This window comes from Vigna umbellata, chromosome 8, assembly GCF_029865625.1.
Source record: "Vigna umbellata cultivar VRB3 chromosome 8, Vumbellata_1.0, whole genome shotgun sequence".
Lineage (NCBI taxonomy): Eukaryota > Viridiplantae > Streptophyta > Magnoliopsida > Fabales > Fabaceae > Vigna > Vigna umbellata.
In genome coordinates, this window is record NC_142172.1 from 14,533,488 (window position 1) to 14,550,715 (window position 17,228).

Consider the following 17,228-nt stretch of genomic DNA (forward strand, 5'->3'; position numbering starts at 1 on the left):
GTTTTCTCTTTTTTAAGTTTAAAATAGAAATTATTCAAATATTTTTTATTTTAAAACTTAGAATCCATAATATATGAAAATATTTTTGTTTACTAAAATTTGATACATTGTACTAAAGTATAACAACTAAAAACACATTTTTCCTATGTTAACAAACCCATATATATATATATATATATATATATATATATATATATATATATAATCATTTAAATGATAATTATCTTAAAACTTTAAATATTTTTAAAAATATCGTATATTTACGGTATATTAAGAATGTTAATGAATATTATTCAAGATTGCCACTGATTATAAAAATAAGGTCTAATCCAATACATTCATGAATATCTAAATTATATATTTGGAAAAAATATTTATTCTTATTTTTTATATATAAATAAAATAGCAGTTTTTTTTTTCAAAACCATCTTAGTCTAGTGGACACAGTCTCCATTTTTTTAGACCTTTATTTCATATTCACATTTATTGACACCTTGAGTACTATCAATTTTATATATTGTTATATTGTTATAGAATGAAAAAATTATAATAACAAACAAGATTTTATCATCATTATAAAAGAAATCTTTGAATTAATAATTGATTATGATAATATTTCAAATCAAAATATATACTCATATCTTAAATATATATCATAATGGATTGTAAAATATATTTAATTAAAATATTTACTCAGATATTAAATGTATATCATAAATAAAATAAATAATGAATAAGGCTTTCTGAAATATCCGCAGAAAAATCAGCATAATAATAACATATTTCTAGCATTGTTAGTTTAAATGTATGATCACGTATTCATATATTTAATGTATTCATAGAACGTGATATTAATTTTTACTTTGATGCCACTCCTGGTAATTAGAATACCAAGGATTGAGAAATATGGTAACTGATATAAAGGATAACAAAAAATAAAAAGGATAAAATATAAATAGAATACTTAATTGATATTCACTGATAGTATAATATGCTAATGGTTACTAGAGCCATAGTTTTAAACTAGGTAGAACGACATGGGAAATTCCTATATGCTTAAAATTATATATCTATCAATACCACGCAATTACTGATAGCTATATGCTTCACATTCGTCATATGCTGCATTAGTTTTAGTTGAGTACATTTCTACTAACTCTGCCAACAATTTTAGTTGCTCCTTGGACTTTTTTCTTGAGGGGAGGATTGGGGTTGTTCTATGTAACTTCTAATTTTCAGGCTTAGAAATCTGAAGATCCAGTGTCCAACTGACATCAACAAAACTTTTAATTCTTTTTCTCCATTCGTAGTTCCGTTCTAATATGGGATGCCTGAGGTGTTAGACTACTATTTCGCAATATATGAAAGAATTGAGTATTGTTTTAGAAGGACATATCCCATGATTCCAAGTTTTACTTTCTTGTAGTTGAAGATAACATGAAGAATCAACCACTCAATAGTTAGAAAATTAATGAGTTTAGAGAATTTTGAGGTGTTAGTTAAATATAAACAGGGGAAGAAGAACAAGACAAGGGGATGCTCATTTTGGTGATTGACCATTAGTTTTTGTGAAAAAATGAAATTTGTTGTAAAAGAGAAACTCTTGGAAAAGAGTGTTTTTCTATTTTCAATATTTAGTTCCTACCATATTCTTATCAATATAATAAAGTTAACATAATTTTCTATGCTCAATTTTTATGTGTCTCACCTTGATTAGGGAGTTAGTTGCTGTCAACCTTTTTTTCAATTAGCGAACAATGATTTAAATTGATTATTTGATTTAAATATTCAAAACACTCTCCCCATTAAACGCTTAAAACTCCATCTGCAATCTTTTGTTTGACTGATGCTCAAGCAAATGAGTAATAGACTTGCAGTTGAATAATTGTTCTTGCCAAGTCAATGGTAAGACCTTATATATACATGCCTTCTGAAGTCAATAATAATAGTATATAGCAAAAATATTTTCTCTAAACATAAATGAATTGAAAACAGGTTTTTGTTTAGTCATTGAACAGAGACAAACCATTAATACCTAAAAAGAAGGAAAATGTATCATCAAGCAATGTGTGCCAATCACACTCCATTTGAATGACAAGTCTGAACAACCTACTGGACGAGAGTACCTTGGTATTTTTTCATGAAATTAATGGTCAACCAACTTAATCTATCACTTATTTATATCAAGTTCCTTGGAGAGAGCTTCTGAAACAGACCATTTATTTCTTCAGAACAAACGAGAAACTAACCTTCCAAAGTTGTCTGAAGAGGCAGAGAACTCTCAACGTCTTTGGCAGCGTCAGTGGTGTTCCTTTCTTTGGCAGCGTCAGTGGTGTTCCTCTCTGCAACAGCCTTGGACATACCAAACATCTGTAATAAACCAAAAGCGCATAATATGTAGGTTAACAAGGAGGTGCACACAATGGACCAGATAAGAAAGCTTAGGTTCAACACAACACAAACCTTCTGAATTGTGTTCTTGAAGCAAGTTTTATGCTCATCCATAGAAGCATGAATAAACTCGTCAATGTGATCTTTCATGTCCTCCAAAAAAGTGGCTTCTTCATTCTTCTTCTTTCGACATGAAGTAACATTTGCAGCCAATGAAGGTTTTCCAGTGTCCCCTTTTGTGGAATCCATAGGATATGTTTGGCAACTGTAAAATTGAATATATTCCAATAATCAATTTTATAAAATCCAATATTAAAATTCTTCAAATAAATTTATAGAAAACTACTTTTAAGATAATCAATTCATCTGAATGTACGAAAACCAACTTTTACATAAGAAAAGTGGAGTGAACGAAGCTAAGTAAAAAAAATAAAAACTATTGAAAAAAAATAAACTAAAAATAATTAGAATTAAGAAAAATAATGGTTTTAACATATTTTTCAGATTCTGTTCTATACAGATTTAAACCATTATTCTTGAGATAGTTGATTTTAAAAATAATTTCAGACAAACATACTTCAAGACCCAAAATATTCCAAGCAAAAGTCAGTCAGCATTATTAAAGGCCGTAAACTAATCAAGTAATGAACTTAGTTCCCAAAACACTCTGCTACTATGGTTAACCTAATTCTTATAAGCATAGGTTCCAAGTAATCATTTTCAATACAAGAGACAAAGAAAATAACATTGATTATAATGTAAAACCTTAGAACGACATACAGTCTCCAATATTTCTGAAAATGAAAATTGAAAAACAAAATGAAAGAAGGAAACAATGAAATAGCTAATGATGGGGGGAGAGAACCTTCTTGGCGGAGCGCGCAGGTTTAACTAGCAGCTAAGTCGGTTGCGAGGAGAGAGAGTGATCGCGTTGTTGCTTGCAGAGAAAGAATGAGCGGCTTTAAAAGGAGAGACTAAGAGAGAGAGATGAAACAGGAGAAAACGGTGGGTTCAATGGATCTAGAATCATCTAAACTATGGTCGTTTTTACGGTTAAATATTAAAATGCAATTTTGCATTTAAAGTTTTCTTTCCAAATATATCTTTTTATTTTAAATTACCTAAATAAAATATTTTCATCTATCAAACTAAATCATTTTAGTATTAACGAGGGAAAACGTATGTAAGAATATATATGATATATATATTCTATTTCTTATTTCTATTTTTACCACATAAAAATAATATAATTATTATTTATATTTTAGGATGGAACGGAAATAAATTTTATTATTTCATTCTATGTTCGAAATAAAAGTTTATACTCATGGTTCATGGGTGAGAAACTTTTATTTTATTTTATTTCATCTCTACTAGATAAATATATACATACATATATATATATATATATATATATATATATATATATATATATTGATTCAATATTAATTAATTAAATTTATCAAAGAACACAATATTATCAAATATTTAACATTTAAAGAATACATTAAATAACCAAAATTATATAAAATTTAAATCAAAACATTAAATACAATAAAATAACTGAAAAAATTATAGAAATATTAATAAAATAAAATTGATAAAACTAAAATATATTTTTAAAAATTATAAAAAAATATTCAAATTTAAAAATATTTCTAATGTTTTTTATTTATCTTTTAGATTGTGATGAAATAGTTTTTTTATACACTAATAAAAATTATAATAAACTAATTAAATAAAATTAAGGATTAAACTAATAATAATTTAAATCTAAAAATATATTTTCATCAAATGAGATTGACATGAAATTATTATATTATAATAAATAAAAGGTTTATGTAGAATTTAAGTGATAAAATTAAATTTATAAAAATGAGTTAAAATTAAAAATAATTATAAAAAATAATTAAAACAATGTTTTATATAATAAAAAAATAAAAACGAGCGAATGTAGGTCGTAAAAACATTTTACTATCAAGTAAAATTACATAAAAAAAAATACGTATAAGTAATAATAGGATAACATAAAAAGTATTTTTGAAATCTTATAAAAATTTTCAATATAACATGTAGAACTAGTTGAAAAGTTAAAAAATAATAAAAATAGTTTTAACCGAAAAAGTATACAAATGAAACAAAAATTAATAATAAAAGAGATTAAAAATAATTTTTCAAAAATTATTTAATAAATAAAAGATTTACGTAATTAAACACTTGAAATTAAGATAATCAAACATTTTTTATATGAAAAAAATAATAAATAAAAATCCTAAAAAAATAAAAATAATCAAACATGAAATGCAAAAATTATTTGATTCACGGAAAATAATAATACATTGTTTAATCATAATTACACAAATAAAAAATATGTAATGAAAGATTGTGACAATAAGAGAAATACTTTGAAGATGTGAGTTGTAAGGATTTATAAATTTAGAGAAAATTTGGATCGATTGGTTTTTGACAGTAATATATAAAAAAACTTTTCAAAATTTCGTATCATTTTCTGCATGCACTTCTTCTCTCCAAGTTTCTGGTTTTCATTTTCTCCTCCTTCTTTCTACAAATTCTCTCTAAGAAAATTCTCACTTTTCTTCATCTGATCATCAATAAGGTCGTGCCTGAGCTTTACTTGTGTCAAAAGCTTCCTTCTTCACCAATTAAAAACAATCTTTGAATTGGTAAGTTCATCCTCTTCTCAAAAATTCTGGATTCTATTACATGCAAGCCAAGTCTCGAGTTGCATGTGTTCATCAGATTTCCTTTCTGGGTTCTGACTTCATTTTGGTACTATGTTTGGTCTTTTCTCACCAAACGGTGATCTATAGGTGTTTATAGAGTTTCTTTCGATGCAAGATTTAAGTTGGGAATTCTGGGATTAAGCTGTTTAGATTTTCTGAGGTAAGGGAAGCTAATTAACTTATTTGTTTGGTTGATGATGTATGAAAACGTGGTTTGATGGTTTTGCATGTGGGAGAAGTTGAATGTTTGAATGATCGACTTTGTTTGTTTGACATATTAAATGTTGTGATTGTTGAGTTGTAGATTATATCTCTCTTGGAAGGAATTCTAGGTTGAAAAACATTCAGTTTTGGTAAATTCTAGTGTGTATTTCATTCTGCAGAAGTTCTGCAGAATTATGCAGAATGTTGAGTATTCGTGGTTGACCGCTCGGTCAGGTTTAGGTATTCAGTCTTAGCGGTATTCATTTTTCATAGTAGTATTGGTCTTAGGATCGTTCGGTGTCGTACTAACGTTCGTTTTCGGCCTTGACAATATTTGATTTGATAATATCGTTTGAGTTAGTATTACTAGGTTTTGTACAATGGTTAGGTTTTGTATTTCCGTTCAGTCTTAATAATGTTTGGTGTTGTATTCATATTCCTTTTGCGTAGGACTCAGGGTTAGATTAACGTTCAGTTTTAGTAGTATTCGGTTTATCTATAAAGTTCGTTCTCTCACTAGTGTTTGGTCTCGCGGTATCGTTCGGTATAGTACCGGTGTTCGGTATTAACTGTGATCGTCCTTCTATGGGCCTTACCTGTTAATGACCATTCGGTCATGTTTTAGTGATTGGTTTTATCTGAGTATTCGGTCTAAGTTCTTAGTTTTCGGTTTAAGTTTTATGTGTTCGATCTTAGCGGATAGTGTTTGGTTGTTCTAGCTTTTGACTCTTCAATTGTTTTAGGATAGTATTCGAGTATTGCTTGTTAAAGGACTGTTCGGTCATGAATACGTGTTGTGAGTGTTTTCCCGTTCGATCATATTCCTTAGTTATGTTTAGTTTTTCGTTCGGTCATACTCAGAGGTTGTGTGTTGTTTGTTCGGTTCTGTTCTATGAAATGTTATTCGGTCTTTACTGTTGATTTCATTGTTTGGTTCGGTTCAATTATTAGAGTTGCTTTGATGTATCTTGTATGAGCTATTGTATTGGAATTCAAATAAAGTATGATGTTTAAAATGGTGTGAAAAGAGAATTCCAAGGAGGAATGTCTCAGTGATTGGATAAGCAAGAGTGGTGGTATAGTATGAATATGGATAGCGAAATCTACAGCATTCATCTTGACATTCTGATAATTACCAAGTCTCAAGTAGAGATGGGTAAGTCATGTCGTGAGAATAGCAGGAGGCTCTAGCCGAGGAGGGGGTCCTACGGTGAGTAATAACTGGTTAACCTCGTGTGGCAGCTGATGGGTTTCCAGTTACTACACTCACGAGTGCACGAACGGCCAAAGCTACATATTCATACTAGTCTGGACAGTCGGTTAAAGTGATCAGTCAATATGTGTTATATGTTTTTCTACTTGTGTTTAATTATTTTATCTGCTTGGTGTGTTTTGAAGTGTATGTTAATATGATTTTATTATTACATTAGCTTACCCTTACTTTATGTTTTGCCATGTTGTCGTTTGGTATTTTCTTCTGTGCAATGATCATCCGGTGGATGTGAACAGAGAATTGAGAAGTTTCGGTGGAGTAGGCGCTGGACGGAGAGGATCCAACGGTGTAGATTAGGACCGATCGGTCATGAGAAGAGTTGATTTTGGACCGATCGGTTGTGTTAATAGGTTTTGGTTGTTAGACATTTTCTGCAAAATTTTAATTTTATGGTTATTTTGGATAACTGTACAATTAATACTTTAGCTGATTGATCTATGGTATCATTTTATGTGATAACTCTACTATGTAGTTATATATATTTTGGATGTTACATGAGTAAATTTTATAAATATAAAATAAATCAAACAATTAAAAAAGATGTGAAGAAAAGTGTGTAGTGAAAAATATTAAAAGAATAATATATATATATATATATATATATATATATATATATATATATAAATTACTTAATAAACTATAAATATTTTAATAATTTAAATAATGAAACATGAAAAATATGTGTTAAATTGAGTATAAAAACAAAAACATATCTATATATATATAATCTATATATATATAATCTATATATATATAATCTATATATATATATATATATATATATATATATATATATATATATATATTCATTTTCTTCATCATACTTAATTAAAAACAAATTAAATATTATCCATGATTAAATGTACTTTTTATTCTTATGATATAGGATCTTATATATAACACCCAGATTTTGAGTCTTAAATTTTGACATATTGTGCGCATTAAGGTTTTATAAAACTCTCAGTATTAAAATTTTGTAGTTTGTGAAACCTCTATGATGACCATGTTACTATGTTTAATTTTTAAAACCATGAGTTTCTCTATCTAACAAGGATTATTATTGCTGTCAAAACAAAGATTTTATGAATACATAAATATGTCAAATACATTATATATAATATATTCCAGATAACACAAACAAATACTTTTCTATTGCAGTTTTTCTGTGAATTGTTTATGACAGAAAATTTGTACAATATTTTGTGGAAAACTAATTACTTACTATACTTATTTGGAGAAATATCATAAATATCTTTTTATTTATAATAAACCACATATAATATGATTTTTTTTAGATAATAATGCATGAATGGTTTAATCTTTCTTTTTTTTTCAAATAAGACCTGACTTATTTTCTAATAAAGACTGACGACACCTTTATCTCTTAAATTAAAGAAGTTGGGATGACCGTTCTTGAACATTTTTATAATTAGAGATTTTCAAAATATTCATATATTCAAATCCAAACAAACTCAAATAATTAAAGAATATATATAGTCTTATATTTCAACAAATAATAACATCTAAATAAAATTAGACTTATGAAAAAATATATATAGTCGTATAAGAGGATTTCAGATTTCAAAAAATAATAACATCTAAATAAAATTAGACTTATGAGATAAAATGTAGAACTTTTTTCTGCCATAAAAGAATATTACAGACCTAAATATGTCTATACATCAGAAATATTTTCAAGAATGAAGAGATGATTGTACACGAATGTTAAACCAATATTAAAGGATAACTTGAACTTTTACTCTCTCGAAACTTAAACTAAGACTGTTCATAAGAACATAAAATTGTCAGAAAAAACATACCAAACAAACTCAAAAATGAAAAACAAAAGTCGGAGAATAAGATGGTTGTAGTTTGATGAGAACTATAGAGAAGACGAGGGTCCTTGGTTAGTGCGTGACATAAGATCTTGAATTTTGTAAACTCTCTGTAACTTTGGTCTTGGAGGCAATGGTGGCTTTGGTTTTAGCTGAAGAGTTATTTCTCCTGTTAGCATTGGGGGACAGTTATCAACCTCCCATATTGTTTCTATCAAATGTTGAATTTCTGGGTCCATCTCTGCATCTTCCCATGCTGCTTTTCTTTTCTTATTTGAACCATTCTCACCACATTTTTTCCACACAGAACAAGACTCGTTTACCACTTTCTCTCTTCCTTCAACCTTAACTTCATCATCCTTTTTTCTTTTACAGCACTGCTCCTCTTTCATCCCTTCTTCACTCTTCCAACAACTCTTTCCACCCTTACCATTCATCTTGGTCACTTTCTTTTCTCAACAAGACAAACCTTTCTTTTTACACCTTTTTTCAATTCTCTGGCCATTTATTTATGACAAATATTTAAAAGATGACTATTTCACTTTTCCTCTTGATTTTCTTGTTGATTAGAATATAATAATATCTTAATCTATCTTTTATTATCAATATCAATTTTCATATTGCAATTTAATGTTGTAATCAAATAAGATTATCATATACCAGTATATGAGATACACATCTAAATTATATAATTACATATTATATTTAACTTTTTTCATATATTAAAAAAGAATAAACAGTTTTAATTTTAGTAACTTTAAAAAATATTATAACCATCAAAAATTGGAATTTTTTTCTTTTTTAGATTTATATAATTATATCAACATATTATATTTACAAAAAATAATTTATTAATGAATATTATTTATTTATTTAAAAAGGGTTTAAAAAAATAATTCTAAAAATTAAAAAGGATAAAAGATTAATAAATAAAAACTAAAACCAAAACAAGCTAATCTTACAGAAATTACAATATATTTAAATATTCAAGTAACGATAGGTATTTATCCATCAATATTTTTCTAATATCTTAATTTTGTAAAAATACTAAATAAAAGTTATTTAAATGAAAATCAATAAACAAGTGAGATAGAAATATATCTTCCATATTACAGTCATTTATAAAGTATGTACATAGTAAGTAATATTTATACACTAATAGGAAAGTAGAATTTTCAAAAGAAAAATATTCACTAGTACAAGCAGGAGAAAAGACAGCGGTTGTTTTTCATTATAGGCACCGGTTCTCGAACAGAGGCATATGCAGACGAGGCAAAAAGTGTACCACTTTTGGCCTCGGTTTGAACCGAGGCATAAAGAGAGGTGATTTGGCATCGGTTCATCTACAACCGAGGCCGTATGTTCACCTACTGCTTCGGTTGTGGTCTGAACCGAGGCAGTAGAGGTCTTTTTCTTCACTCTACTGCCTCGGTTGTACTCTGAACCGAGGCAGTAGAGTTCTTTTTTTTTTTTTTACGCAGTACTTTCGGCCTCGATTGTGGTTATAACCGAGGCATAAATGGCTTTTCTACCTCGGTTGTGACACCAACCGAGGCATATATCACTGTTTTTTTTTTTAAAATGAGGTCTGTTTCTGCGACATTCCCAACAACAGAAACAGACCTGCATATATATTTACAGCCAGAACAGTCGAGAATAATCCAGAAACGTATATTTTGAATGAAAATTATAATAAAACATAAATACATTCAATTGAATCATAAATCAACTTCTTATAAGCATAAATCAATCAAATTATAATCCTAAATCAAGTTTGAAGCATAAATAAAACTGAATGTACAATGTTAAACTAATAATAATGTAGAAAAACATCAAACAACTTAGAAACATAAACTTAGAACTTAGTATATCTTAATATCTAGTATATACTATTATATAAATGAATTACATATTTAGCCAGTGCTTTCCTCACAAGTTGAAGTGACTTCTCCGGAATTGGAGCAGTCCTATTGAATTTCTGCATAAAATACAATGATTTAACTTAGTGTATTTGAAATCTAAACTATAGGGAAAATAAAATTGAAACCTAAATAATACCGTTTCCCATCCACTGGTGTAATGTGCACGAATAATGGTCATCATCCAAAACATGACGTAGTAACCACATTCATATGACCCCGTTTGTATATTACACTACAATATATCATCATAATTATAAAATGTTAAGTAACATCAATTGAATGGAACCAAATGTAAATGAGTATGGACTAAAATACCAAACCTTAAGGGCAACCCATGCAAGCTTTTTAGCTGTAGCAGTAGATCTCCCAGATAACATCATATGTGTTGCAAGGGAACTATTAAAAGCAATTCCTTTAGCATACATTTATATATAAAAAAAGTAGAAACATTGAGATTCTTACCAATCTACTACATGTCTAAGAGAGCTGGGAGGAGACTTCTGCAATGAACAAAACCAGACAGCAGTGTTCTCCGGTATGGAGATCACAAGTAGCTGCCAATGACACCTGAAATTGGTAATAACTTATGAATCATATACCAAAATTAATAAATGAATGTGTTGAAGTTAACAAACTTCACTTACCCATGTATATAAGGGAGAAAATATATCTCCTTCCCCATTCCAAAACAGGTGCTGATGTATGTCTGGATATCATCAAATTTATTTCTTTCATGAGTCATAGAGGGGTCAATGAACCCATATACATCGTTGAACCCCTTCTTGTTACTAACATCAGACATATACCTAAAATGAAGAAATAATATGATATAAGTAAGTTGATAAAATAGAATTGTATAAAAAAGTTTTCATAAACTTACATCATCCACAGCTGAATGAGTGTAATATTAATTTCTTCTCTACCCGACGCAAGCTCCCTAACATCTTGATGATGCAAGTACAATGGGATCTGAGTTTCTCTTCCAAATGTAGTAGAATCCCAGTGTACATTCATCGGCACATTTGAAATGATTTTAGCGAGCTCGTCTAACGCACCAAGAGGGTCATCCTCAGATAAATGAGTCTTCTTCGGTGGAGGACTTCCCTCTTTACCTATCTGCTGTTAAATGCAAAAATGGTTATGTTATAACGTCAATTAGAAGTAAATATTAAAATTGAGAAGTATATAGTACAAGTGTTTACCGGGGGATTAGATACATCACCAACCAAATGTCTAGGCCAGGCGACAAAGGACTTAAATGCTTCTTCCACAGTGAAGAACTCATCTGTAGGCACAGGAAGAACAGCATCCGCTATGACAACTTCATCCACCGTGACCTTGACCTCATCTTCTGAAAGTTGTACACCATGCACTAAAGTGGCTGTCTCATAAACTGTACCACGAGCCACTAGCACGGTCCCAGTATCAGAAAGAATAAATAACTGACATGGACGAGTTTCATCCATGTCGTCACCTGGGGCACCGGAAGCTGAACAACTTCCTTTACCGCTTCTACCTGTCAAATTAAATGTTAGGTTATGCAAAAAGTAAATTAGTTACCAAAAATAAATAAATAAGTTTACCTGTAGGGGGCACAACATGTTCCACTACAGGAGATGGCGGAGGACGATTGCCATAATCCTCATAATGCTGCTGGAACTGGCGCGCAACCATATCAGCAACTTCATCATACAACTCTGCTCGAACCTTCTTTGTGATCTCCTGCGTCATCTCTTTTCTTATTTCCTCCTTCATCTTTTCGTATGAATATGGACGCGAGGAAGACCCAAAAAACTGTCGTATGCCTATGCCAGTCCCAGCACCACGCACTCGTCCTGGGTGCTCAGGTCGTCCAATAGCTGTGGCAAGAATATCTTGACGACCTTCTTGTGTGAATTGACCTTGGGAGCTCTGCTCAACCAAGGAGTCCTGTCACATAACAAAAGTTCAAAATCATTAGAAAAATCTATGTAATATATATAACAAAATTAATGTAAAAATATAAGGAATGACATCTTACAATTCTTTCAGATATTTCTCTGGCAGACTCGGAAGTGTAGGAGCCCGATGGTCTTATACGGGCTAACTTCCACTTCTCGTGCCGAGATGGTGGTGAAGGAGGAGGAGGAGGGTCACAACCCTCAGAAAGTGGAAGTCTGCTATCTGACTTCTGCTTCATTATTTTTTCTTCAAGCTTCCTATATCCACCACGAGACAGTATGTGTGGATTTTTATTCTGAGCGCTTATTCCCTGTGCTTTTGACCTTTTTTCCTGTGACAATATGAAACAATTGTCATAATATAGAACTATGAATGATGAATTGAATGATTTTACTGTACTTACCTGCCACGCCTCAGATGAACGAAGCTCTACAAACTGACGCCATGTTGCTTCGTCAATTGCTGAATATTTGGAACATGGATTTTCATTACTTTTTGGTCCAAATATATATCTAGACGTCAATTTTGTCTTAAACCCTCGAAATCTTTCTGCAATTGCAGATAAACACTTATTCCTTAAGCTCTCGATGTTTGGCATATCAAATGTTATCTGCAACAAAGAAAGTAATAATCTTATATCAATACAGATTTATCAATATAATGAATATAGAAGATGGAGCAATATTGCTTAACTTACCAATAGATCTTGCCAGATGAGATTCCGATCAGCCTCAGAAACATGGTCAAAGGATGGAGTAAGTATAGAGATACGATCACGTGCCAATACTCCAAGGTAAGACCAAAATACATCTGCATTTGGGCCAGATGCAACTCCAGTGACCACGTCAATAATGATAGGTGTCCTCTCACCTGCATTTCTTCTAAGTATAAGCTGTCGTAACCTCGTTGCTCCTCTCGTTCGTCTAGAAGTGGTGGGGACTTCATCGCCTGATGAATGAGGTGACTCAGCCATATATCTGTCACAATAAATAAGATGATATATAAATAAAGCACTTATAAAATAACATATTATTTAACAATTGCCATAAATATTTACACAAACATGAAATTCATACATAATCATATGGATTGGTCATATATATATTCCCTCATTGTGATCTTCTCGTATTGCTTGTATGTCATCAATTAGAGGGTCGTCATCCAAATTTATTGTCGTTTTAAATGGATGGCTGTCAGCGATATGAAGATTACTTATATTCTCTTCTTTATCTTCAATTTGCCTTTTTCCTTGGAGAGCAACATACCAATGGTCAGACGCAGGATCTTTGACATAAAAAACCTGACTTGCTTGATATGCCATGATGAACGGTTCGTCTCTATAACCAACCTTTCGAAAATCAACAAGTGTCATACCAGATTCATCTATTTTGACACCACTCTTATTGTCTACCCACTTACATTTGAAGAGTGCAACGGAAAACTTAGTGTAATCAACTTCAAATATCTCTTCAATTCTACCATAGTATCTCATGGATCCAACTATAGGATTTTGATCTTTGGATGTTGAAAACTGTAGTGACTCAGCTTCTAGACTGACGCCACTATTTTGTACTGTGCTTTTATCATCCAAAGTCTTTGTATAAAATGTGCAATTATTAATTTCGTAGCCTGTACAACATACAACATCAAACTTCAAGCCATTTGCTAACCACAACAAAGTCTCAGAGGACCGTGATTCTTTCGAAACTTCAGATTTGAACCAGGACAAGAATGTTCTGTTATGCTCCATCAACTGCCATTTCTCTGATTGTCGTGGATAGTTGTCCCTTACAACGGCTTTGTGTGCTTCCAAAAATGGGATCACTTCATCTGTGTTGTTTAATATGTACAAATGTGCTTGCATCAATTCTTCACGACTTTTCGTCACCACATTCACACCTCGGATGCTTTTACTTGTAGAATATCTACTCAACCATGATGTCCGAGGGACTCCTATCGGATTTGCTTTAGTCATATACTCAGAACAAAACTCAATACTTTCTTCAGCAATATATCTTTCAATCATCGAACCTTCTGGACGATATTGATTTTTGACGTACCGTTTCAAAATCTTCATATAACGCTCAATAGGATACATCCATCTTAAGTATACTGGTCCACACAACTTTATTTCTCTGATCAAATGAACAAGTAAATGCACCATGATGTCAAAAAAGGATGGAGGGAAAAACATTTCTAGTTGACACAAGATGATGATAATTTCGCTTTGAAGTTCATCTAACTTTGTAGGATCGATGACTTTACTACAAATTGACGAGAAAAATGAGCACAATCGAGTTATGGTCAGCCTAACTTTTTTGGGCAAAATTCCACGAATTGCCACTGGTAACAACTGTTGCATTAAGACGTGACAATCGTGAGACTTCAGTCCAACAAGCTTTAAGTCCTGCATTGACACTAAGCTCTTGAAATTTGAAGAGTATCCTTGTGGTACCTTGATACTCTTTAAACAAAGACAAAAACTTATCTTCTCTTGTTTGGACATTGTGTAACATGCAGGGGGCAAATAAGTACGTTTACCAATCTCTCTTGGTGCCAACTCTTCTCGGATCTTCATGTCAACCAAATCCAAACGCGCATTCACTCCATCTTTTGTTTTTCCCTGGATGTTTAGTAGTGTACCAATCAAACTATCACAGACATTTTTCTCAACATGCATGACATCTATGCAATGTCTAACATCTAACTTTGACCAATATGGAAGATCAAAGAATATTGATTTCTTCTTCCAAGGGGTCGTTACAGAAGACTTCTTCGACGTTTTCCCAAATATATGATGTACTTTATTAACTTTCTCAGCAACTTCAAGTCCAGTAAGTGGAATGGGTGCATTGTCTTTCTCTTGTTCTCCATTGAATGCTTTCTTTAACCTTCGATATGGATGATTAGATTGTAAAAATCGCCGATGACGCATATACACTGTCTTCCTTCCGTGTTTTAATTGTTGAGCTGCAGTGTTTTCTTCACATATAGGACATGCTTTATGACCCTTCACACTGTACCCCGACAAATTACCGTAAGCTGGGAAGTCATTAATGGTGCAAAATAACATGGCATGCATCATGAAAGTTTCTGAAGCAAAGGCATCAAATATTTCAACCCCATCAACCCACAACAACTTCAAGTCTTCAACTAGTGGCCTTAGATAAACATCGATGTCATTTCCAGGCTGCTTTGGACCAGATATCAACATTGACAACATCATGTACTTTCTTTTCATGCACAATCCAGGAGATAAGTTGTAAATTATCAGTATAACGGGCCAACAACTGTGATTGGTACTTAAATTACCAAATGGATTCATTCCATCAGTAGCTATATGATAGTGTGTTGCTTGAAAGTGTCAAAATATATAGCTCAAAATATATATATAACCTATTACCAATTATAGGCCAATTAAAATGTGTCAAGCAACACACTATCATATAGCTCAAAATATATATATATATATATATATATATATATATATATATATATATATATATATATATTATGTTGGGACTCTTGGTTGAAAGTATCTTTGTTGGTATGTTTGAAATGGATGAAATTGAAGTCTTTATTAGTTGAAATGGTGCTGAAATTCTGTTTAGTGAAATATGATCGTGGGATGTTAGAATTGGTTGATTTGAGGTTGAACTTATGTAATAAGTATTTGATGAGATAAGCAAATTGTCATTCCTTTAGACATCAAAACATGTATTTGGATCAATCCCTGAGTTAGGAATATCAATTTGCTCATTTGATTTAGCACATGGTTCATCATATCACAGTTTGAGAATATGCATGTTTTTGGTATGACGCTCTCAACGTCAGTTTTCACCGTTGAGCGGCCTTAAGCACCAGTGACCATTGCAGGTTTGGAGTTATTTTTTGTCTTTTGGCATTGAGCGCCATAAACTAACGCTGAGCGCTCTCTTTTGCAAGAGCTTCTACGCTGAGCATTAGTTTGAACGCCAACGTGCTATTCTATGATTTTTTGACCATTGCTTATCTGTGATTTTCTAACTGTTGCTTATCTGAAGTAGTTTTCTATGAATGTTATGTATGTTTTTAGTGTAAAGTTTGTGATGCTTTATGAACTGTTATGACTGTATTTATGTATCAAGTATGATGTGAAAGAAATTTCAAGGAGAAGTTTCTCATGTGGTTTCAAGTTGTGTATGTGTTTATGTAAAGATTTCGTATTAATGGTTATCCTGATATTTTAGTAATCATCCAATCTCAAGCAGAAAAGGGCGAGATATGTGGTGAAAAGAGCACGAGATCCTAGTCTAAGAGTTTTACCTTGACCTAAGTCGTTAACGGAGTAACCTTATGTGTGATAGTATAAAACCCATTGGTAATGGCTCGATAGCAAGAGAGACCACCACAAATACATAACCTATCAGAGTTTAACATCAGTACATGTATAAATATGATCAAGTCTACCATTAATGTTTGTATGCTTAGAATTTGTTTAATTTACTTATGTTTAATTGTTATATTCATAACTCAATTGTATTTTTGGTCAAATTAGTTTACCCTTTTATCTTATTTGTGTGCTTGTTTGTCTTTTTATATGTTATAATAACATTTTATATGTCCTCTTTTAAATTAATTGTTATTTTTTTAATGGATATATGATGTTTGCATAGTAGTATTAATACTATTCAAATAAGATGTTATAGTAACAAAATAAAAATTTACATTATAGTAATTTATATTTCACATTCATAATATTGAGTATTTTGATTGTTATTCTAAATTAAACTATGAAATAATCATTAAAGTAATTAGTATGTAAGATTATCTATATTTCTCAAAAATAATTAAAAGTATCTGAGATTTGCAAAAGTAAAGAAATATATTAGAAAGTAAAACTAATAGACAAGAGACAGAAAAAGTGTATAAAAGATTT

The 17,228-nt window shown here is 30.8% G+C and overlaps 2 protein-coding genes across 2 annotated transcripts; both read right to left on the reverse strand.

Moving 5' to 3' along the window:
* Positions 1-1,953: 1,953 nt before the first annotated feature.
* On the reverse strand, positions 1,954-3,417 carry LOC124846639 (uncharacterized). Its single transcript, XM_047323933.2, has 3 exons — positions 3,257-3,417; positions 2,464-2,656; positions 1,954-2,370 (listed from the first exon to the last, which is right to left on the reverse strand). The coding sequence occupies exons 2-3, from the start codon at positions 2,638-2,640 to the stop codon at positions 2,245-2,247; spliced, it is 303 nt and encodes a 100-aa protein (XP_047179889.1). The 5' UTR covers positions 2,641-2,656; positions 3,257-3,417; the 3' UTR covers positions 1,954-2,244.
* A 7,410-nt stretch (positions 3,418-10,827) lies between these two features.
* Positions 10,828-11,400, reverse strand: LOC148194083 (uncharacterized). The gene is made up of 3 exons (XM_088097102.1): positions 11,250-11,400; positions 11,014-11,175; positions 10,828-10,936 (listed from the first exon to the last, which is right to left on the reverse strand). The coding sequence occupies exons 1-3, from the start codon at positions 11,381-11,383 to the stop codon at positions 10,828-10,830; spliced, it is 405 nt and encodes a 134-aa protein (XP_087953228.1). The 5' UTR covers positions 11,384-11,400.
* Between the last annotated feature and the right edge of the window lie 5,828 nt (positions 11,401-17,228).

Excerpts from the sequence above, each read along its gene's own strand:
- LOC124846639 (XM_047323933.2), bottom strand. The coding sequence starts at position 2,640 with ATGGATTCCACAAAAGGGGACACTGGAAAACCTTCATTGGCTGCAAAT. Across the intron at positions 2,371-2,463 it reads TCAAGAACACAATTCAGAAG|ATGTTTGGTATGTCCAAGGC; the intron begins GTTTGTGTTGTG and ends GGTTTATTACAG.
- LOC148194083 (XM_088097102.1), bottom strand. The coding sequence starts at position 11,383 with ATGAATGTACACTGGGATTCTACTACATTTGGAAGAGAAACTCAGATC. Across the intron at positions 11,176-11,249 it reads CTCATTCAGCTGTGGATGAT|GTATATGTCTGATGTTAGTA; the intron begins GTAAGTTTATGA and ends TCTTCATTTTAG. Across the intron at positions 10,937-11,013 it reads TTTCTCCCTTATATACATGG|GTGTCATTGGCAGCTACTTG; the intron begins GTAAGTGAAGTT and ends TACCAATTTCAG.